The sequence below is a fragment of the Bos mutus genome, chromosome 29, assembly GCF_027580195.1.
Source record: "Bos mutus isolate GX-2022 chromosome 29, NWIPB_WYAK_1.1, whole genome shotgun sequence".
NCBI lineage: Eukaryota > Metazoa > Chordata > Mammalia > Artiodactyla > Bovidae > Bos > Bos mutus.
In genome coordinates this window covers 5,526,427-5,550,477 of record NC_091645.1, presented here as the reverse complement: position 1 = coordinate 5,550,477, position 24,051 = coordinate 5,526,427, and the positions used below count along the sequence as shown (strand labels likewise).

Genomic DNA, 24,051 nt, shown 5'->3' with positions numbered 1-24,051 from the left:
CTAGCTTTGTCTTATTGTAAGGATGGAAGTGACCAGACATCCGTGCTATTTTTATACATAAAACACATTCCTCCTTGTTTTTGTCTGTGATCAGCTTAACCTTTTCCTAAACCCTCTCTTGTGCATTTCATTGTTGCCCAGGCTTCCAAAAAACCATCTAGATGCAGGTTAAATAAATCTTTGGTAAGAAGATAATTTGCTTCCCAAAATGTCAGTGTGCTTATCCAAGTTAAACATTAGTATTCTGATGTGAGCCATTCTAGACATGGTGTGATGAAATTAACTGAAGATGAGAACCACTGATGAAGAATTTAAACAGGATTAATACCTTCATTTTAAAAGGTGGATAAGGTAGGTGAGCACATTAATGGTTTCATCCATTATATCTCTTGGTGCTAAGAATTGATGTCCTTGTCCTATTTAGGTAAAGAATTTTTATTTCTTGGCAGAAATAAGATTATATATAAACTGAACTATAAGAGTAATTTTTCTCAATTGACAAAAGGCACAATGTCTGCCTGAAGCTCTTATATAATAGCTCATTGTATATTGGACTGTTTCTAAATCAGCCAAAGTTTAATAGGGATGGGGAGAGATTAATTATCAGAGGGCCTCCTTCTCATTAAAAAATAGATTTACCACTTGCAAACTGCTGAATATTGTTTCTGCTGCTGCTGCTGCTAAGTCGCTTCAGTTGTGTCCGACTCTGTGCAACCCCATAGACAGCAGCTCACCAGGCTCCCCCGTCCCTGGGATAATATTGTTTAAACATGTTTAAATATAACTTCAACATTTAATACTAATAAAAAGTCTTATAAAATAGTGTCTATGTTATAATTCTTTTTGTTAAAATATATATATAGTGTTATATTTGCATATTTAAAAAACTAACAGAAATATTAAGCAAGTATGTGTGTTTTTTTTAATTTTCTCCTTTTTGCATGTTTCTATTTTCTGAATTTTGTGTAATGAACAAGTAATGCTTTCATGAAAAGAAGAAAACCATAGACATCAAAATAAGAAGAGTAGTTCATAAAATACAGGACTTGAAAAGAATTTGGGATTTATTTGTTAAGCCAGTTAAGCCAGTTCCTAATTTCTTCACTTGAGGAAATGGAGGTACACACCAAAAAAAAAAAAAATTCCTCTTGAATACTGTTTCCCCATTGCTGCTTAAAGAATAATAACCATTTTAAAAGAGCTAGTTCAAATATGCACAGCTTTGGCATTTCTGTGATAGCATGTCTCACATCTCTCACCAGCTGTAACTTCTAGTATAACATGAATCATGAAGAAGAGAAAGATGCTGTGGGGTGAAGACGGCGTCTCCTCACCATCTGTCCAACGCTTAGCCATATATTTCAGTTGTTGTTGCTCAGTCACTAAGCTGTGTTCAACTCTGAGACCCCGTGGACTGCAGCACACCAGGCTCCATTCCTTCATCGTCTCCCAAAGTTTGTTCACATTCACATCCATTGAGTCAGTGATGCGATCTAACTGTCTCATCCTCTGTTGCACCTTCTCCTTAGATTTCAGTCTTTACCAGCATCAGGATCTGTTCTAATATCTTACTTATGTTATTTTAATTAACCCTTTAATCTTTTCAATTAATTAATTTTTATTGATGTAGAGTTGACTTACAATGTTTCAGGTGTACAGCAAATTGATTAGTTTATATTGTACACACACACACACACACACATATATATGCATACATTGTTGTTATTTAGTCACTGAGTCATGTCCAACTCTTCTGCAACCCCATGGACTGTAGCCCGCCAGGATCCTCTGTCCGTGGGATTTCCCAGGCAAGAATACTGGTGTGGGTTGCCATTTCCTTTTCTTAGTGATCTTTCTGACCCAGGGATTGAACCCACATCTCCTGCATTGGCAGTCAGATTGTTTACCACTGAGCCACCAGAGATGCCCATGTGTATATATACTTTTCAGATACTTTTCCATTATGGGTTATTACAAGACATTGAATACAGTTCCCATTAGAGGTTATTTTAAGACATTGAATACAGTAGGTCCTTGTTTATCTATTTTATGTATAGTAGTATATATGTGTTAATCCCAAATTCCTATTTTACCATTCTACTCCCTTCCCCTTTAGCAACCACAAGTTTTTCCTATGTCTGTGAGTCTATTTCTGTTTTATAAATAAGTTCATTTGTATCCTATTTTAGATTCCACATATAAGTAATATAATATGATATTTGTCTTTGTCTACCTATTTAATTCACTTAGCATGGTAATTTTTAGGTCCATCCATGTTACTGAAAATGGCATTATATCATTCTTTTTATGGGCTGAGCAATATTGCATTGTGTGTGTATATATATATATATATATATATATATATATATATAAATATATATCACATCTTCTTTATCCATTCATCTGACATTTAGGTTGCTTAATTAATCCTTGCAATACCTTCATGACTTAAATATCACTCTCATTATTCAGATGAATAAAAGAAAAATTAAACAGGTTAAAACATTTTAGAGTCTTAAAGTTGTCTTAACGTTAAGACAACTTTGTCAAAACCCACAGAACTTGAGTTTTATGTAGGTTCATATTTCTTCAAAACTAAATATATAGTAAATACTCAGAAAATGTATTTAATAATCGAGGTATTTATCAGCAGCCTACTTATCCTTCAATTAATTCACAATGAAAACAACTTTGACCACAACTAGCATTTGAAGTCCGGATTTTTTAAACAAATAGAATTCTTTTTCATCACCAAAAAGCAATTATCACTGCTGCCATCTGGCTTCCTTGTTCTCGTCTTTATCGTACTTCAAAAAAAAAATTTTTTTAAACTTCTCTGTCTACTTGAAACATCACTTTTTTTTTTTTCGATACCAGCTTCTTGCACAAAACTTTTGCCTCTGAGCTTTAATTCTAGAGCTAAATAACAATAGCTTATCTATTTAGCACTTTCCTAAAAACTACCACGTTGGAGAATTTGTTTGGAGACAGATGGGATAGATATTATTACTTTCATTTTAAGGATGTGAAGGCTAAACCTTCAAGAGTTTCTGTGATTTGCTTATGAGCTTATGCAATGTATACAGCTCTTAAATCACAAATCTAGGACCCAAGGGGAGTTTTCTGACCCCAGATCTAGTGTTCTTCCCTCTATGCTATGTGGTCTGATCATACAAAGGCATTGTCTTTGTCACCCCTGTAATTATCCACTACATGTTCTGTTATACTTAGTTTCACTTCCGTCCCTACTGGACAGTTTTGATCTCTTAGTTTTTTAGCTTTTGTTCCTGTCAGGGTTTTTAATTGCTTGCAACAGAAACTCACTCTGGCTGAATTAAAAAGGGAACAAATTTGCTGAAAGAATAATGGATAATTCAGGAGATCGTGGAGATGCAGGTTGAGAAACAGGTAAGAACGAGAAAGGAGGGCAGCAGCCAAATCATCTGCCAAAGCTGTGCTCTCGAACACAGGCTGCCTCTGGGCAGCGCTTACCTTTACTGATACCTCTGATCTCATGCTTATAAACAGGATGATGTTAGCACCACTGCCCTTGCCCACTGCTAGAATGCTTTTCCGTTGTCCTTACTTTTTCGTATCAGTATCTCCTGTTTCAGTCTTGAATGGGTATGTCTGATTGGCTGAGTATTGATCATGTGGTCATACTTTAGCTTTCTGGGAAGCTGGGAAATGGTAAGTGCTAAGTATGTTTACCTTCTGTCATGGAAGGTGAGCTCTTTTTCTCAACAAGACTTATGAAGTATGTGTGCATGCATGCTAAGTCACTTCAGTCATGTCCAACTCTTTGTGACCCCATGGACTGTGGCCCACCAGGCTCCTCTGTCCATGAGATGCAAGAATACTGGAGTGGTTGCCATGCCCTTCTCCAGGGAACCTTCCCAACCCAGGGACTGATGCATTGCAGGCAGATTCTTTACCGCCAAACCAACAGGGACAGCCCTCATTAAACATATACTTCTCTAAACATAACAAGGAGGTTGAAATAAAGTCCCCTACCATGATCAAAAAATAGCCAACTTCTAATACTGATTCCAATTTAGTTTTGCATGTTCTTTCTTTGGGTGAACTTTCTTTGAGATAAGAGACATATATTATTTATGACTATGTCTCGGTTGTCACTCAGCCAATAATTACACTTGCTCTGTGGCATTCTGAAGGGTTTTAACTTGTCATTTAACTTTCACTTATCATCTAAGAAATTCCTTTTCCAAAATTATCCTCTAATATTTCTCTCAAATGAGTGGATTTCATCAGGGCCTGACAGCATGAACTGTGGCTTTACAAAATCTTTTCAAAGCATGAAAACTATGTTTGGTATATTTCCATGGCTTTAGATTTTAAGATATGCCTTGTTATTTTACTTTAAGAACTCCAGATATTTCTTCAACAACAATATGTTTCTGATTCTGAATAATCCTTTCCTCTGCAGTATTTTTGAACAGTGGCTTCGAAAGTATCATCCTCTTCAAGATGTTTATCCAGAAGCTAATGCACCCATTGGGCACAACCGGGAATCCTACATGGTTCCTTTCATCCCTCTCTACAGAAACGGTGACTTCTTTATTTCATCCAAAGATCTAGGCTATGACTATAGCTACCTACAAGATTCAGGTAAAGCTCAGTTTCTTTCATATGAATTGCTCAGTCTGATGTGACCAATCTTTTTTGAGAGTGTGCAAAACCTTATGATTTTAAAGTGTTATCCCCCAATGTTTTAACTTGGAAAGTGCATTATAATCCTTAGTTCATCACTGATTTATTATTACATGGCCCAAGCTGAAATAATCTTTAAGCTCTTATCCATTGTGCTTAATATAAGGCATTCTGTGTGTGGCAACCTGGGAAGAGCACAAGAATTAAAATCAGAGAGTGTGAGACCTGATGCTAACAGACTTTGGTGTGACCTTGGGAATTCTGACTTCCATTCCCTGAATTTCAGCTTCTTAACCTAAGATATTGGGAATATAATACCTCAAAGAGATATTATGATAATTAAGGGCATTAAGAACCTAGTGCAGTCTGCACAAGAAAAATATCTACCAGTTTTAGAATCATCTTTGGGAGCTTCCTGCTAGGGTTATCAAGAAAACCTGTGAACATTTTGATATTAAATTCTATTAATAATAATAATGCTAATAGATATAATAATAATAATTGCTATGACTATGATTAAGGTAGTGTTATAAAAGCCTAGGATTGTAACTATACCTAGGCTTTGAATAATCTTCCTTAGTTTAAGTATGTGTGTATTTTCTTGATAAATGAGGAACAGATAGCAAAGTTCCCATACAATCTGAGAGTCTACTCCATACTATACATGCATTATTAGTCAGAATATATTAGGTAAGTATTATTATCCCTAGAATAAGGTGAGGACATTGATGCTAAAACAATCTCAGTGACTTTCCCAGTATCAAATACAAGCATACGTAAGAGCCAGATTTCAATTCTACAGGGTCCTCTCCACTTAACAGAAGATGGTCAAAAGCAATAAAACAACACAGAGCTTGTGGATAAGAGGTATTCAACAAGCACTGATGTTTCATTATATTCATGGATAATTCATGAAAAGGTGAATAAATTAGTAAAATTAAATGAACAGATAAATTACATTTATCAACTTCCTACCCCCTCTTGTTACACCTTAGTGACACATACATTAATGACATACCTCTAGCGTCAAAGAGCTCTAAATTCGGCGTACAAATCAGACCATTGGCAAAGAAACTATGAAACATCAGGCTGTGTTAAGTGCAGTAAAGGAGTCATAAACAGAATACTACGGGAGCACAGAGGAGAAAGCAATGACTTCAGAATAGTTCAAACTAGAGAAACAAGATGAGGCCGTGAAAGGTGAGCGGGCAGGTACCAGATGGAAAAGAGTAGGGAGTATTCTAAAGTAAAAGAATAACAAAATAGAGGTATAAAGTGTACTATATATTTCTGGAATGCTAAATTGTCCAATTTGAGAAGCATGAGCAACGGGAAATTACACAGATGTGATAAACTGAATCACTTCATAATAGCCAACACATTATGAATCTTTTTAGGTGTCATGAACTCTTCTAGATGTGCTGTATGCATTATTTGCTTTAATCTTCATAACTACCCTTATGAAGATACTATTATTTCTTTTTCCAGATCATAGATGAGAAAATAGAGGCGTAAAGCATATGAATAACTTGTCCCAGGCCATCTAGCTAGTATGTGGCATAGCAGAACCACACTTTAAGGTCAACAGGAGAATCTGTATTTTATCAATATTCTCTTGCCCTTTGGGGAGCCATTGGTTGGACAGATATGGGTTTGATTGACCTGTTCTGTTTTATCTGAAGATCATAGCCAATGGGAAGAGGACTAAAATGGCTGGTGGAGGAGATCTGCTGCTGCTGCTGCTGCTAAGTCGTTTCAGTCGTGTCCGACTCTGTGGGACCCCATAGACGGCAGCCCACCAGGCTCCCTCGTCCTTGGGATTCTCCAGGCAAAAACACTGGAGTGGGTTGCCATTTCCTTCTCCAATGCATGAAAGTGAAAAGTGAAAGTGAAGTGGCTCAGTCGTGTCTGACTCTTCATGACCCCATGGACTGCAGCCTGCCAGTCTCCTCCGTCCATGGGATTTTCCAGGCAAGAGTACTAGAGTAGGGTGCCATTGCCTTCTCCAGGTGGAGGAGATCAGTTCTTTGAAAACCTTAAGATCACTGTGAACAGGGTTAAGATGTGATAAGGGTGGAGTGTGGAGAAGTGATAAGGGGGGTGAATTCCTGTGAGTCAAAAAGAAGGGTCATCTCCAGTGACATGTTTCCCCTTCCTTCTAGAAACACCCATAGTGTGTAAAGAAAGGAACATGTTGATAACAGTCTTTCAAAGATTCACCATCAAGATTTTATGATTTCCATTCCCAGAACATAATAGACTCTTTCATGGGCTCATGCTTTTGATCACACTATTCTCTCTAGCTAAATTCTGATCCTCTTCATCTATTTGTCAAACTCTCAGATACAAAATAATTATATATATATATATATACACACACACATATACACACAGTCATGTTTAATCACTCCTTTGTTAGAATTGCATGCTAGTTTTTCTACATATGATTTGTCCCCCTCTCTACCTTGGCTGTTGTAGGAGGAAATGGCAACCCACTCCAGTATTCTTGCCTGGAAAATCCCATGGACAGAAGAGCCTGTTGGGCCACAGTCCATAGGATCACAAAGAGTCAGACAGAACTGAGCAACTTCACTTTCTTTCTTTCTACTTTGGCTGTAAGCCCTACAAAATCAGAATTGATATCTTGCAAGCTTCTCTAGTCTAAATACCAAAGAATATCTGGTATGGGGTAAAATCAATGAATTAAATTGAACACAAGTGATATTTATCATGAAGAATAAATGCATGTAAGTATGACTTACATGTAATTACACACAAATAAAGTATACTTAACCCAATCCAGTATTCTTGCCTGGGAAATCCCACAGACACAAGAGCCTGGTGGGCTACAGTTCATGGGGTCACAGAGATGGACACAACTGAGGGCCTAACACTTTCTTGTGTATAGTACAATACATATAAATAAAGCTTGCTAAAAAAAAAATCACACCGCTTAATACTCAGGTCATTTTTAGATATTTTTAATGTGCCGGGAGAAATATCAATAACCTCAGATATGCAGATGACACCACCCTTAAGGCAGAAAGTGAAGAGGAACTAAAAAGACTCTTGATGAAAGTGAAAGTGGAGAGTGAAAAAGTTGGCTTAAAGCTCAACATTCAGAAAATGAAGATCATGGCATCCGGTCCCATCACTTCATGGGAAATAGATGGGGAAACAGTGGAAAGTGTCAGACTTTATTTTGGGGGGCTCCAAAGTCACTGCAGATGGTGACTGCAGCCATGAAATTAAAAGATGCTTGCTCCTTGGAAGGAAAGTTATGAACAACCTAGATGGCATATTGAAAAGCAGAGACACTACTTTGCCAACAAAGGTCCGTCTAGTCAAGGCTATGGCTTTTCCAGTGGTCATGTATGGATGTGAGAGTTGGACTGTGAAGAAGGCTGAGCACTGAAGAATTGATGCTTTTGAACTGTGGTGTTAGAGAAGACTCTTGAGAGTCCCTTGGACTGCAAGGAGATCCAACCAGTCCATTCTCAAGGAGATCAGCCCTGGGATTTCTTTGGAAGGAATAATGCTAAAGCTGAAACTCCCATACTTTGGCCACCTCATGCGAAGAGTTGACTCATTGGAAAAGACTCTGATGCTGGGAGGGATTGGGGGCAGGAAGAGAAGGGGATGACAGAGGATGAGATGGTTGGATGGCATCGCTGACTCGATGGACGTGAGTCTGAGTGAACTCCGGGAGTTGGTGATGGACAGGGAGGCCTGGTGTGCTGCGATTCATGGGGTCGCAAAGAGTCAGACACGACTGAGCAACTGAACTGAACTAAACTGTATTTCAAGCCTTCTATTGCACTAGGTATTTTTTAGGTGATTTTATTGGTTTATTTATTCCTTTTACATACATATGTTTAGTAACTGTCTTGTACAAGGCATTCTTTTAGACACTACAAATACAGTGGCAAGCAACGTAGTCTCCTCCTAATGAAAGAGAAAGACCTTAAACCACCACGTTCCTAATGACTCATTTATTTAGAGATGTGCTTATCTCTAGGAGTCAATGAAGTGACATTTCAGAGAATATCCATGACAGGAGGAATTCATTAGTTGAAAAGGGAGTCTTGATCATGAATTTGGGCCAGACTGCTAGGATAACAGATTCATTAATGAATTTTAAACAAATCAGGGTCGAATTTGAGTTTTCATAAGATTATGTTTGCTGCAGCGTGTAGGAAGTTTTATGGCAGTCGCAAAGCACATTCAGGGAGGCTGATGAAAATGCTATTACAAGTATCCAGGGGAGAGCTGAAGGAAATTTGAATTGCAGCAGCAGTGATAGGAGGCGAGGTAGAAAGGACAAAAGAATTTGAAGTTATTTTGAAAGCAAAATTTATGGAACTTGGAAAATGATTTATGTAATAGATGAGAAAGAAGGAAATATTAGAGATGACTTTAAGCTTTCTGGCCTATGATAAATGGTGATTGAATTCGTTAAGGCAGTAACAATAGGAACAGGGCCAGACATGGAGAGAATCTCACGGTGGTATCCATTACACAGTGAAATGGGGTGAATGGCACATCAGAGTCAAGATGTCTCTGAGGTAGCTAGATGGCCTCGAACCTCAGAAGAGATTGGGGCCTGTAGATGCTGATGTGCGAGACATGAGCATATAAACTGCCAGTCTTTACAGTCCTTTATGATCACAATGCGGTAGTGACTTTCATGCTCCACCTCATTGTATGCATGCATGTGTTCATGCTCAGTTATGTTCAACTCTTTGCAACCCCGTAGACTGCAGCCTACAAAGCTCCACCTCATTGTTCCTTCCCTAATGTCCAAATGGGTACTTTTTACCGAAAAGGCAACAAGAAGTATTAGAGAAGAAAAGGGAAAGGAGTATCACATTAAGGGATTAATGGTATTTATTATTTATTTATAGTTAGATTTTTTAAAATAAAATTGATTTTAAATGTTTTATGTATTTACAGTATTTTCATACAGCTGTGAATTTGCACAAGTTTTAGAAAAGTTTTGCTTTAAAATAAATAACAATTGTTGCCTATTTTCCATTTTATGAATTATTCTAGTGCTCCTATAGTACTTTCAAGGAGTTTAAGTTTTATCTCTATTAATTGCTAAACTCTAACCACCTTACTAAAAATGTCTTTAAATTTTTCAATATAATTTAGTTCAGGCAGTTAATTATTCATCATTTAGGCAGACATGTTTATAATTAAGGCTGCTGATAATTTCTTGCTTTAGTCAAACATTTTCTCTTATAATTGAATATAGCGATGTTTTAAAAAATTGAGTAGCAGGTCATTTTTTCACATTCATAACTGGTTAAAAGATGAAACCGAAATGGGTTGAATCCTGTTGGCAAATGTACTCCTGCTTTCTATATGGTGCTACTTTGCTAAGAGTTTCCTTCTTCTAATATATTCCAAAAGACTTGACATTTTATTTTATTTTATTTTTTTATTTATTTATTTTTTCAACAGTATTTTTAACTTTTAATCTGTATGTATTTCTAAAACATATATACTTCATTTTTTTTTATGCATTATTCAGTTAAATTTTATTGCATTTTCCTGGGGGAAAATATATGCTGTAGTAGAAGTCTTAATTTAAAGATTCATGAAGATTTTGAACTTATTGATTATCATATTGCCTCCGTGCTAAGATATACAATTTAATGTTTTTTATTTTTATTTATTTTTTAATTTATTTTTTTGTTATTATGGGCATTTCAAATAGACAAGCATGAAATTGTAATGACAAGAAGCCTATTTTATATTGAGGATATATGCATTTGTATTTCACACACCAGAGATATTAAACACTGATTATTTTATGCTGCTGTTTATTAAAAATGTTTACCATAAACTATTTCCTGAATATTGCTATCATGGAGGTATTTGGGAATTTTAATATTATTTCTCCTAATGTTTGACATTTCATAGAAAGAGGAATCATAATTTCTATTTACTGCTATTTCATTGAAATGCTTTTTTTTTTCAAGTAAGCTGTTTTTTTTTTTTTTTTTTCCATGTGCGCTTAAGAAAAAGGTGAAATTCATTGTTTTGGGATGAAATGTCCTATAGCTATCAATTAGGTCTAACTGGTCTATTGTATCGTTTAAAGTTTGTGTTTCTTTGTTAATTTTCTGTTTAGTTGATCTATCCATAGGTGTGAGTGGGGTATTAAAGTCTCCCACTTTTATTATGTTATTGTTAATTTCTCCTTTCACACTTGTTAGCATTTGTCTTACATACTGCGGTGCTCCCATGTTGGGTGCATATATATTTATAATTGTTATATCTTCTTCTTGGATTGATCCTTTGATCATTATGTAGTGACCTTCTTTGTCTCTTTTCACAGCCTTTGTTTTAAAGTCTAATTTATCTGATACGAGTATTGTGACTCCTGCTTTCTTTTGGTCCCTATTTGCATGGAAAATCTTTTTCCAGCCCTTCACTTTCAGTCTGTATGTGTCCCCTGTTTTGAGGTGGGTCTCTTGTAGACAACATATGTAGGGGTCTTGTTTTTTTATCCATCTATATGGTGCTACTTTGCTAAGAGCTTCCTTCTTCTAATATATTCCAAAAGACTTGACATTTGATTTTAAAAATGAGAGGAGGATGCACGTGTCACTTTCAATTCTGGTTTCCTTGGTGTGTATGCCCAGCAGTGGGATTGCTGGGTCATATGGCAGTTCTAGTTCCAGTTTTCTTAAGGAATCTCCACACTGTTCTCCATAGTGGCCACACTACTGTGCAGTGCCACTTTCAGGGGAAGAGGGTTCCCTTTTCCCCACACCGTCTCCAGCATTTATTTTTTGGCAGACTTTTTGATAGCAGCCATTCTGACTGGCATGAGATGGTACCTCATTGTGGTTTTGATTTGCATTTCTCTGATAATGGGAAATGTTGAGCATCTTTTTATGTATTTGTTAGCCATCTGTATGTCTTCTTTGGAGAAATGTCTGTTTAGTTCTTTGGCCCATTTTTTGATTGAGTAGTTTATTTTTATGGTATTGAGCTGCATGAGCTGCTTGTATATTTTAGAGATTAACTCTTTGTCAGTTGCCTTGTTTGCTATTATTTTCTCCCATCCTGAAGGCTGTTTTTTCACCTTGCTTATAGTATCCTTCATTGTGCAAAAGCTTTTAAGTTTAATTAGGTCTCATTTGTTTATTTCAGCTTTTATTTCCATTACTCTGAGAGGTGGGTCATAGAGGATCTTGCTGTGATTTATGTCAGAGAGTGTTTTACTTATGTTTTATAGGAGTTTTATAGTTTCTGGTCTAGGAGTTTTATAGTTTCTGGTCTTACATTTAGATCTTTAATCCATTTTGAGTTTATTTTTGTGAATGGTGTTAGAAAGTGTTCTAGTTCCATTATTTTACAGGTGGTTGTCCAGTTTTCCCAGCACTACTTGTTAAAGAGATTGCCTTTTCTCCATTATATATTTTTGCTTCTTTTGTCAAAGATAAGGTGTCCATAGGTGCATGGATTTATCTCTGGGATTTCTACTTTGTTCCATTGATCTATATTTATGTCTTTGTGCCAGTACCATACTGTCCTGATGACTGTCAGTCAATCAGTTCAATTGCTCAGTCATGTTTGACTCTGCAACCCCATGAACCGCAGCATGCCAGGCCTCCCTGTCCATCACCAACTCCCGGAGTTCCTCCAAACTCATGTGCATCGAGTCAGTGATGCCATCCAGCCATCTCATCCTCTGTCATTCCCTTCTCCTCCTGCCCTCAATCCCTCCCAGCATCAGGGTCTTTTGCAATGAGTCAACTCTTCACATGAGGTGGCCAAAGTATTGGAGTTTCAGCCTCAGCATCAGTCCTTCCAATTAACACCCATGACTGATCTCCTTTAGGATGGACTGGTTGGATCTCCTTGGAGTTCAAGGGACTCTCAAGAGTCTTCTCCAACACCACAGTTCAAAAGCATCAATTCTTCGGCACTCAGCTTTCTTCACAGTCCAACTCTCACATCCATACTTGATGACTGTAGCTTTGTGGTATAGTCTGAAGTCAGGCAGGTTGATTCCTCCAGTTCCATTTTTCTTTCTCAAGATGCTTTGGCTATTTGAGATTTTTTGTATTTCCATACAAATTGTGAAGTTATTTTTTCTAGTTCTGTGAAAAATACCATTGGTAGCTTGATAGGGATTTCATTGAATCTTTAGATTGCTTTGAGTAGTATACTCATTTTCACTATATTGATTCTTCCAATCCATGAACATGGTATATTTCTCCATCTATTTGTGTCATCTTTGATTTCTTTCATCAGTGTTTTATAGTTTTCTATATATAGGTCTTTTGTTTTTTAGGTAGATTTATTCCTAAGGATAAATGGCTAAGCTGGTAAAGCTTCTGCCTACAATGCGGGAGACCAGGGTTCAATCCCTGGGTCGGGAAGATATCCTGGAGAAGGAAATGGCAACCCACTCCAATACTCTTGCCTGGAAAATCCCATGGATGGAGAAGTCTGGTAGGCTACAGTCCATGGGGGTAGCAAAGAGTCGGACACGACTGAGCAACTTCACTTTCACTTTTTATTCCTAAAGATTTTATTCTTTTCATCACAGTGGTGAATGGGATTGTTTTTTTGCACTGTTTACAATAGCTAGGACATGGACAAACCTAGATGTCCATTGGCAGGTGAATGGGTAAGAAAGCTGTAGTATATATACACAATGGAATATTGCTCAGCTATTTAAAAGAACACATTTGAATCAGTTCTAATAAGCTGGATGAAACTTGAGCCTATTATACAGAGTTAAGTAAGTCAGAAAGAAAAACACTAATACGATATATTAATGCATATATATGGAATTTAGAAAGATGGTACTGACAACCCTATACGTGAGACAGCAATAGAGACACAGATATAAAGAAAAGACTTTTGGACTCTGTGGGAGAAGGCCAAAGTAGGATGATTTGAGAGAATAGCATTGAAACATGTATATTACCATATGTGAGATAGATCATCAGTCCAAGTTCGATGCATGAAACAGGGCACTCAAAACCGGTGCAATGGGACAACCCTGAGGGATGGGATGGGGAAGGAGATGGGAGGGGGGTTCAGGATGGGGAACACATGTACACCCATGGCTGATTCATGTCAATCTATGGCAAAAACCACTACAACATTGTAAAGTAATTAGCCTCCAATTAAAATGAATAAATTAATTTTTAAAAATGAGAGGAAGAGGCATGCACAATAATTGGAATATTTCATTCTGCACACGGGATTTGATGAGGTCTCTGTTGTTCGTGGATTTGTTCACTTATGCTTGCCTATGTGTATGCAAAGGTGTATTCTGTTCCTTCTGCCAGGAATGGCTTGCCATCAGCATCCTACATTCAAGTTCTAATTCATTCTACTCAGAGGGATAGTCTCCTGGGATGCCTTCTCTGATTCCCCAGACAGATAGAGGAGGTCTTTTCCCTGTGATCCCATTATATCTTTTACATGCTTTCATTAGAACAGCATTGTTCTTAAAACAATTTGTTTACTTGTCAGGCTCCTCTTCCAGTTATTGTTTCCTTCAGGCCAGGGGCTCTGATCCTTTCACATGTGTGAACAACCAAGTGGCATATATTGTGTCTCAGTAAATGTTGCTGTATGAATGAATAAATAAATAGAAGAATGAAAGATAAATAAAGATACACTACTTATGTGCGTGGATTTATCTCTGGGCTTTCTATTTTGTTCCATTGATCAATATTTTTGTCTTTGTGCCAGTACCATACTGTCTTGATAACTGTGGCTTTGTAATAGAGCCTGAAGTCAAGTAGGTTGATTCCTCCAGTTCCATTCTTCTTTCTCAAGATAGCTTTGGCTATTCGAGGTTTTTTGTATTTCCATACAAATTGTGAAATTGTTTGTTCTAGCTCTGTGAAGAATACCGTTGGTAGCTTGATAGGGATTACATTGAATCTATAAATTGCTTTGGGTAGTATACTCATTTTCACTATATTGATTCTTCCAACCCATGAACATCTATTAGTGTCCTCTTTGATTTCTTTCACCAGTGTTTTATAGTTTTCTATATATAGGTCTTTAGTTTCTTTAGGTAGATACATTCCTAAGTACTTTATTCTTTCCGTTGCAATGGAGAATGGAAGTGTTTCCTTAATTTCTTTGACAAAGGAGGCAAGAATATACAATGGATTAAAGACAATCTCTTTAACAAGTGGTGCTGGGAAAACTGGTCAACCACTTGTAAAAGAATGAATCTAGAACACTTTCTAACACCATACACAAAAATAAACTCAAAATGGATTAAAGATCTCAACGTAAGACCAGAAACTATAAAACTCCTAGAGGAGAACATAGGCAAAACACTCTCCGACATACATCACAGCAGGATCCTCTATGACCCACCTCCCAGAATATTGGAAATAAAAGCAAAAATAAGCAAATGGGACCTAATTAAACTTAAAAGCTTCTGCACAACAAAGGAAACTATTAGCAAGGTGAAAAGGCAGCTTTCAGAATGGGAGAAAATAATAGCAAATGAAGCAACTGACAAACAACTAATTTCAAAAATATACAAGCAACTCCTGCAGCTCAACTCCAGAAAAATAAATGACCCAATCAAAAAATGGGCCAAAGAACTAAACAGACATTTCTCCAAAGAAGACATACAGATGGCTAACAAACACATGAAAAGATGCTCAACATCACTCATTATCAGAGAAATGCAAATCAAAACCACTATGAGGTACCATTTCACACCAGTCAGAATGGCTGCGATCCAAAAGTCTACAAGCAATAAATGCTGGAGAGGGTGTGGAGAAAAGGGAACCCTCTTACACTGTTGGTGGGAATGCAAACTAGTACAGCCACTATGGAGAACAGTGTGGAGATTCCTTAAAAAACTGGAAATAGAACTGCCTTATGATCCAGCAATCCCACTGCTGGGCATACACACTGAGGAAACCAGAAGGGAAAGAGACACATGTACCCCATGTCCATCGCAACACTGTTTATAATAGCCAGGACATGGAAGCAACCTAGAGGCCCATCAGCAGATGAATGGATAAGAAAGCTGTGGTACGTATACACAATGGAGTATTACTCAGCCATTAAAAAGAATACATTTGAATCAGTTCTAATGAGGTGGATGAAACTGGAGCCTATTATACAGAGTGAAGTAAGCCAGAAAGAAAAACACCAATACAGTATACTAACGCATATATATGGAATTTAGAAAGATGGTAACAATAACCCTGTGTACGAGACAGCAAAAGAGACACTGATGTATAGATCAGTCTTATGGACTCTGTGGGAGAGGGAGAGGGTGGGGAGATTTGGGAGAATGGCATTGAAACATGTATAATATCAAGTATGAAATGAGTCGCCAGTCCAGGTTCGATGCACAATACTGGATGCTTGGGGCTAGTGCACTGGGAAGACCCAGAGTGAGGGTACGCGGAGGGAGGAGGGTTCAGGATGGGGAGCACAGGTATACCTGTGGTGGATTCATTTCGATGTTTGGCAAAACTAATACAATATTGTAAAGTTTAAAAATAAAATAAAATTAAAAAAAAAAAGATACACTACTTGCTGTCAAGAGTTTGTGATCAAGTTTGAAAAGTAAGAAACATATATAAATAACTATAACACATAGATGATTGTGCCGAGTGTCACAAAGGAGCATAGAAGAAAAGAATCTGGGAATCCAGAAGAGAAAATTGAACAAAATCAGTGACCAAAACAAGTTTAAAGAGATAAAATTTTATTGCAAGCTGATTCATTTGAAATACTGATGGTACTACTTTGGAATAAGAATTCAGTTCAGTTCAGTTCAGTCGCTCAGTCATTTCCAACTCTTTGTGACCCATGAACCTCAGCATGGCAGGCCTCCCTGTCCATCCCAACTCCTGGAGTCTACCCAAACTCATGTCCATTGAGTCCATGATGCCATGCAACCACCTCATCCTCTGTTGTCCCCTGCTCCTCTTGCCCTCAGTCTTTCCCAGCATCAGGGTCTTTTCAGATGAGTCAGCTCTTCGCATCAGGTGGCCAAAGTATTGGAGTTTTGGCTTCAACATCAGTCCTTCCAATGAACACCCAGGACTGATCTCATTTAGGATGGACTGTTTGGATCTCCTTGCAGACCAAGGGACTCTCAAGAGTCTTCTCCAACACCACAGTTCAAAAGCATCAATTCTTTAGCAATCAGCTTTCTTTATAGGCCAACTCTCACATCCATACGTGACTACTGGAAAAACCATAGCCTTGACTAGATGGACCTTTGTTAACAAAGTAATGCCTCTGCTGTCTAGGTTGGTCATAACTTTTCTTCCATGGAGTAAGTGTCTTTTAATATCATGGAGTAAACACCATCTGCCGTGATTTTGGAGCCCCAAAAAATAAAGTCTGATACCGTTTCCACTGTTTCCCCATCTATTTGCCATGAAGTGACGGGAGTGGAAGCCATGATCTTAGTTTTCTGAATGTTGAGCTTTAAGCCAACTCTTTCACTCTCCTCTTTCATTTTCATCAAGATGGTCTTTAGTTCTTCTTCACTTTCTGCCTTAAGGGTGGTGTCATCCACATATCTGAGGTTATTGATATTTCTCCCGGCAATCATTATTCCAGCTTGTGCTTCCTCCAGCCCAGCGTTTCTCATGATGTACTCTGCATATAAGTTAAATAAGCAGGGTGACAATATACAGCCTTGACGTACTCCTTTTCCTATTTGGAGCCAGTCTGATTTTCCATGCCCAGTTCTGACTGTTGCTTCCTGACCTGCATATAGGTTTCTCAAGAGGCAAGTCAGGTGGTCTGGTATTCCCATCTCTTTCAAAATTTTCCACAGTTTATTGTCATCCACACAGTCAAAGGCTTTGGCATAGTCAATAAAGCAGAAATAGATGTTTTTCTGGAACTCTCTTGCTTTTTTGATGATCCAAAAGATATTGGCAATTTGATCTCTGGTTCCTCTGTCTTTTCTAAAACCAGTTTGAACATCTGGAAATTCATGTACTGCTGAAGCCTGGCCTGGAGAATTTTGAGCATTACTTTACTAGCGTGTGAGATGAGTGCAATTGTGTGGTAGTTTGAGCATTCTTTGGCATTGCCTTTCTTTGGCATTGGAATGAAAACTGCCCTTTTCCAGCCCTGTGGCCACTGCTGAGTTTTCCAAATTTGCTGGCATACTGAGTGCAGCACTTTCACAGCATCATCGTTTAGGAGTTGAAATAGCTCAACTGGAATTCCCTCACCTCCACTTGCTTTGTTCATAGTGATGCTTCCTAAGGCCCACTTGACTTCACATTCCAGGATGTCTGGCTCTAGGTGAGTGAGCACACCAACATGATTATCTGGGTCATGAAGATCTTATGAACATCTTTTTTGTACATTTCTTCTGTGTATTCTTGTCACCTCTTCTAAATATCTTCTGCTTCTGTTAGGTCCATACCATTTTTGTCCTTTATTGAGCCCATCTTTGCATGAAATGTTCCCTTGGTATCTCTAATTTTCTTGAAGAGATCTCTAGTCTTTCCCATTCTATTGTTTTCCTCTATTTCTTTGCATTGATCGCTGAGGAAGGCTTTCTTATCTCTCCTTGCTATTCTCTATAACTCCGTTTTCAAATGGGTGTATCTTTCCTTTTCTCCTTTGCTTTTCACTTCTCTTCTTTTCACAGCTATTTGTAAAGCCTCCCCAAACAGTCATTTTGCTTTTTTGCATTTCTTTTTCTTGGGGATGGTCTTGACCCCTGTCTCCTGTACAATGTCACAAACCTCCGTCCATAGTTCATCAGGCATTCTGTCTATCAGATCTAGTCCCTTAAATCTATTTCTCCCTTCCACTGTATACTCATAAGGGATTTGATTTAGGTCATACCTAATGATCTAGTGGTTTCCCCCACTTTCTTCAATTTCAGTCTGAATTTGGCAATACGGTTTCATGAGTCAGAGTCAGAAGTCTTGTTTTTGCTGACTGTATAGAGCTTTTTCATCTTTTGCGGCAAAGAATATAATCAATCTGATTTCAGTGTTGGCCATCTGGTGATGTCCATGGGTAGAGTTTTCTCTTGTGTTGTTGGAAGAGGGTATTTTCTATGACCAGTGTATTCTCTTGGCAAAACTCTATTAGCCTTTGCCTGCTTCATTCTGTACTCCAAGGCCAAATTTGCCTGTTACTTAAGGTGTTTCTTGACTTCCTACTTTTGCATTCCAGTCCTCTATAATGAAAAAGGCATCTCTTTTGTGTGTTAATTCTAGAAGGTCTTGTAGGTCTTCATAGAACCGTTCAACTTCAGCTTCTTCAGCATTACTGGTCGGGTCATAGACTTGGATTACCGTAATATTGAATGGTTTGCCTTGGAAACGAACAGAGATCATTCTGTCGTTTTTGAGATTGCATCCAAGTAATACATTTCGGACTCGTTTGTTGACTATGACTCCATTTCTTCCAAGGGATTCCTGCTCATAGTAGTAGATATAATGGTCATCTGAGTTAAATTCACCCATTCCAGTCAATTTTAGTTTGCTGATTCCTAGAATGTTGAAGTTCACTCTTGCCATCTCTTGTTTGACCACTTCCAATTTGCCTTGATTCATCGACCTATCATTTCAGGTTCCTATATAATATTGTTTTTTTACAGCATTAGACCTTGCTTCTATCATCAGTCACATCCACAACTGGGTGTTGCTTTTGCTTTGGCTGTCACTTCATTCTTTCTGGAGTTATTCCTCTACTGATCTCCAGTAGCATATGGGGCACCTAATGACCTAGGGAGTTCATCTTTCAGTATCCTAACTTTTTGCCTTTTCATCACCACAATCACAGAAAATGAGCCAATCTGATCACGTGGACTACAGCCTTGTCTAACTCAATGAAACTAAGCCATGCCATGCAGAGGTCACCCAAGATGGCCAGGTCATGGTGGAGAGGTCTGACAGAATGTGGTCCACTGGAGAAGAGAATGGTGAACCACTTCAGTATTGTTGCCTTGAGAACCCCATGAACAGTATAGAATAAGAATAATAAATAAGAGTTATAAATTACTTTTTATGTGAAAGGCATCATACCTAACGTTACACATACATTGCAGAATTTAAATATTACAGGCAAATTTTCTAAGTTTCAAGTTGGGAATTCATTAAATTAGGATAATGATTCCTAACTACCTTATGCATTTCTTGTATAGATAAATGGGCATGTGAATAATGCTTTGGAAATGACAGAGCACCAAACAAATAGAAAACTATATGATTATTCTATAGAGAATAGGTAACAAGAAAAATGAAATTTTAAGTAGGTAAAAATAATAGAAAACTTTTTATATTAAAAAATAATTTACAGGAGCACTATTGAGGCTGCAAAACAAACAACTGAGAAGGAAAAGTCAAAAGTTTAGATTGAAGCCATTAAGAAACACGGATTGTTTCAAAGAAGATAGTCCACTGATGACAGTAAAATTTAAAACTGCTTGAAATGAACCAAAGTAGAGAAATAATAAAATAAGCTGGAAAGGACATATAAAGAAATAGTATTTTAAAATTTTGAAAGCATTTGAGCTGAGCAGCAAGCAATAAAGAAAATCATAATTATTATGTAACGTCTATGTATCTGCATTATGTCACAGTTAAAATGCATGCTATATTGAAGTGATTAATAGCAATGCAAGCTCAGCATTTGTAGTCTCATTTTCAATATGATTTTTAAATGTATTAAAACAGGTACTTTTATGTTTGATGAAAATATTTTTCACATTTTAAAATTTATTTTAGTTTTGTTAGCTTTTATTTCTTAGATTTAAATTAATATTAATTCAAAGTTATAAATTGTTGTTATTATTATTTACTCTATAATGTTAATTCTTTGGAGCTTATTGCCCCTTCATGATGAAGAGAAACATTAATTGGCTATATTTTTCAAATTATGCTTAATGGAACCTAAGAATATTAAAAGTATCTTAGTGACAGCTGGCAAAATGCTGTGTGAAGGACAGGAATGCAGAAGGTAACAGGAGAAACAGGGTCTGAGCTCTGTCCTGCTTAAGTCAGGAAACGCCACTTTTTCCTCCTTTGAATGAAGATTGAAATATAATATAAAATTAATTTTTAACAAATTCTCTTGTTTTAATTGTTCTGAGTTCTTGAATTTATGGTGAACATTGAGACTCTCATTTTATATTCACAACACATTGCTACCCATTCTTTCCTAGTTATTTTATAAACTAATACTCATTTTCTTTTTATTTGATGTAATTTTTTATGACAACATAGCTTTCATATAACTGTAATTTCAGAGTATCTTAAGGTACTTACTCCATCTTTTATTACTGCAGGAATCTAATTAACCTTTAAAAATAATTAGGACTTTTTGAAGTGCAAATGTCAGAAACTCCATAGAAACAAGATTACATAAAAAGATAATTTATTGGTTTACAGAACCCAAGGAAGGAAGGAACACTAGAAATATAAAAAAGACAAAAATGTAGCTGGGACTGAGAAACAGTAGGAACCAGGAAACAAGCAGTCTAAAGATTTATCTCCTCTCTCTCTCCCTTTGTCATTTTCCCCTCCCCACCCCTTCCCTAGCACTAAGACTGTTACCAGCTCCTGAGTCACTGGACTCAATTCTTCACAGTGAATTCTGAGTAATGGCCAATTCTGATTGGCCCATCTTGAGTCAGTGGTTCACTCAGAACTAATCAATTGTAGCCAACAAAATAGGTTATAAAAAAAGCTGTTACAGTTCCAACATCAGCCACAAAGGGAAAGTAAGGTTGGGGAACAGATATAGGCTCAAATATCCATGGCCTAGATAAGTTAGTTTATTAATTGGTCAAATAGCAGTCTTGGTATATAGTTAAATACATGCCCCATAATTTCAGGGACCAGAGCCGCTGCTTCCTTGTAGTTCTGTAAGACCTAGGGTGTACCCTTGATCACATGACCTGTGCTGGCTCACCAACATGCTATTTGCATTAGTTGAAAGGAGAAAAGGGAAAAGGAGAAGGCATCCTTTTTCTTTTTTAGGGAACTGCCCCACAGTTACATGCATTACTTTTGCTTAAGACTTGAGTCACATAAAGTCATATTTTTTTTGCAAGGTAAGCCCAAGATACACTCTCTTCTTTCCTTTGTGTCACAAAACTGATATTTTAGAGTGTCTTGTAAATAATGATGGTTCCTTTAAAATCAAGCAACTCCAAGAGGAAAATGATGTGAGAAAGAAATGTAATCATAATGTAATCATAGAATACTATTAGGTTCAATTGTGAATCAAATTTAAATACTAAAAATAATGAAAGTCCTAGATGTGGATTTGGCCCCAAATCCTGATGTTATTATACTGAAAAGATGGAGAAAAGGGAAGTTGTGAGAGAGCTAAAATAATTGCTTATGCATGACAAACTCCAGAGATAAACTCAAGAAATTAAGAGATAGTAGTATTTGCCTATTATTTAGAAATATGGAGTCCAAATAACTAAAAATAGCTAAAGGAGTTAGAGTAGCTGGCAGGGAGCAGGCACTATACAATTTACAGGTCAGATACTGTCTATGAAGTTTGAAACATCCAAGCAAGGTGGTATTGTTTTCCTATTTTCCTGTTGAAGACACTGAAGCCTTGGGGTATTAGGTGTAACTTTCCCAAGCTCGTATAGCTAGTAAGTAGCAGAGCTGGCATTTAGACTTAAGCCTCTGACTCCAAAGTATGCAGCAAGGATGATGGTGATGATGATGATAGTAAAAACATTGGGATGTCTTTCTATTTCAGAACCGGACATTTTTCAAGATTACATTAAGCCCTACTTAGAGCAAGCGCAACGAATCTGGCCGTGGCTCATTGGGGCAGCTGTGGTTGGGTCTGTCCTTACTGCTGTGCTGGGAGGACTTACTAGCCTGTTACGTCGTCGAAAGAGAAACCAGCTTCCAGAAGAAAAGCAGCCCCTGCTCATGGAAAAAGAGGATTACCACAATTTGATGTATCAGAGCCATTTATGAAAGGTTTAGGCAATAGAGCTGGGGCAAAAAACCTGACCTCGCTATAACTTAAATGATGTTAAAGTCCCCAGGGGATGTCCCAGCGGAAATCCTTGGCATGTGTCTCTGGAGACCCTTATCAAAACTGTTATCAATACAAAATGTAGCCCTCCTCCTACTCAGGTAGAAGCCACCTGTGCTTGCTTTGCTGGATTTTGATCATTCCCCGAAGGGTTCTTCTCAAGCTCATATTTCCATGGAAAGGATGCCATTTGGTAATAAGTAACTATAGATGTATCTGAATGAACGTGCTCTTGTAAAATATGGGAACGATTGTGATTCTTTTCCTCTTGATTGTGGAATGACTTGTTCCTTTTATTATCCCCTTTCTTTAATTTTAATAAAATAGCAACAAATTTACACTAATTGACTCCTTTGAGCTTGATAAATACATTCCAATTATCTTAAGAAAGCACAATGTTCCCCTTATATTTTACATTCTTGCTCCAAAATATGTTATGGAATTCAAGTAAAAAATAGTCTTCAGACTTTTCCTGCCATAATTTTGACTGTACATTTGAAGGTCATTGACATCAAGGACGTTTCTCCTGCAAAGAATCAAGCTAAGTACCTGCCTCAAGATGTCCTCACCGAAGGTGTTGACAATAAAGATAATAATCTTATTATAGTGCTTTTAAAATATCTTCTAAAAAGGACTTTATTTTATTACAGAATGTTTAAAATGCTGTGAAACATTTGCTAGTAGAAAACAATTACATGAATATTAGCCTGTCTGTAGTTTTAGTAAAATAACTTATTTCTATTTTTCCTGGCAATTAAGACCCTAAGTTAAGATGTCCAGATAATCTTGCTACTTGAATTTTTGGTCCAGTTGAATTTCTAAAAATTATCCAATTGATATTCCATTCCTTCTATTGTTATGTACAGCATAAAAGACTAGTGGGTGGAAGTTATCAGGGACTCATTTGGGTATAAGAAAAGGAAAAACTGTCCAATATTCAGAGTTTTCCAAAACCAAAATGGACATTTTTGGAAAAAAATAAGTGTTTGACACTAAAGTTCTTCACATAGAGGTTGGATGACAAATTTGACTTGAATTCTAGAAATAGAATTTAAGTATTGAGTCTATAGTCATACTTATTTACATTGGCTCAGGGCTTATAACAACTCCCCATTCAGAAATGAGGCCAAACATGCTCTAGAAAAGGGCCCTCTGACTCTACCACAGTATTTCAGTGTGTTTCACCAAATTTCTTCTTCCACCGTCTCATCCAAACTCAATAGCTCTGTGCTTGAATCCTTAGTCTCTTTTAGTTCCCTTATGTCTAGTTTGCATTTAATTGCTCAGCATTTTTAGGTATGTATCTCCATTTGACTGCTTAACTTATACTTCCAGCCCTATCCCTAAACACTGTCT

General features: G+C 37.2%; 1 protein-coding gene across 1 annotated transcript in view; it reads left to right on the top strand.

The window, feature by feature from the left end:
* Nucleotides 1-23,014, top strand: part of TYR (tyrosinase) — a 111,556-nt gene extending 88,542 nt beyond the window's left edge. Inside the window, exons 4-5 of the mRNA XM_005896255.2 lie at nt 4,448-4,629; nt 22,408-23,014. Coding sequence (XP_005896317.1) covers nt 4,448-4,629; nt 22,408-22,634 — 409 coding nt within the window. The 3' untranslated portion in view covers nt 22,635-23,014. The remainder of the gene's footprint in view (nt 1-4,447; nt 4,630-22,407) is intronic.
* The last annotated feature ends 1,037 nt before the right edge of the window (nt 23,015-24,051 follow it).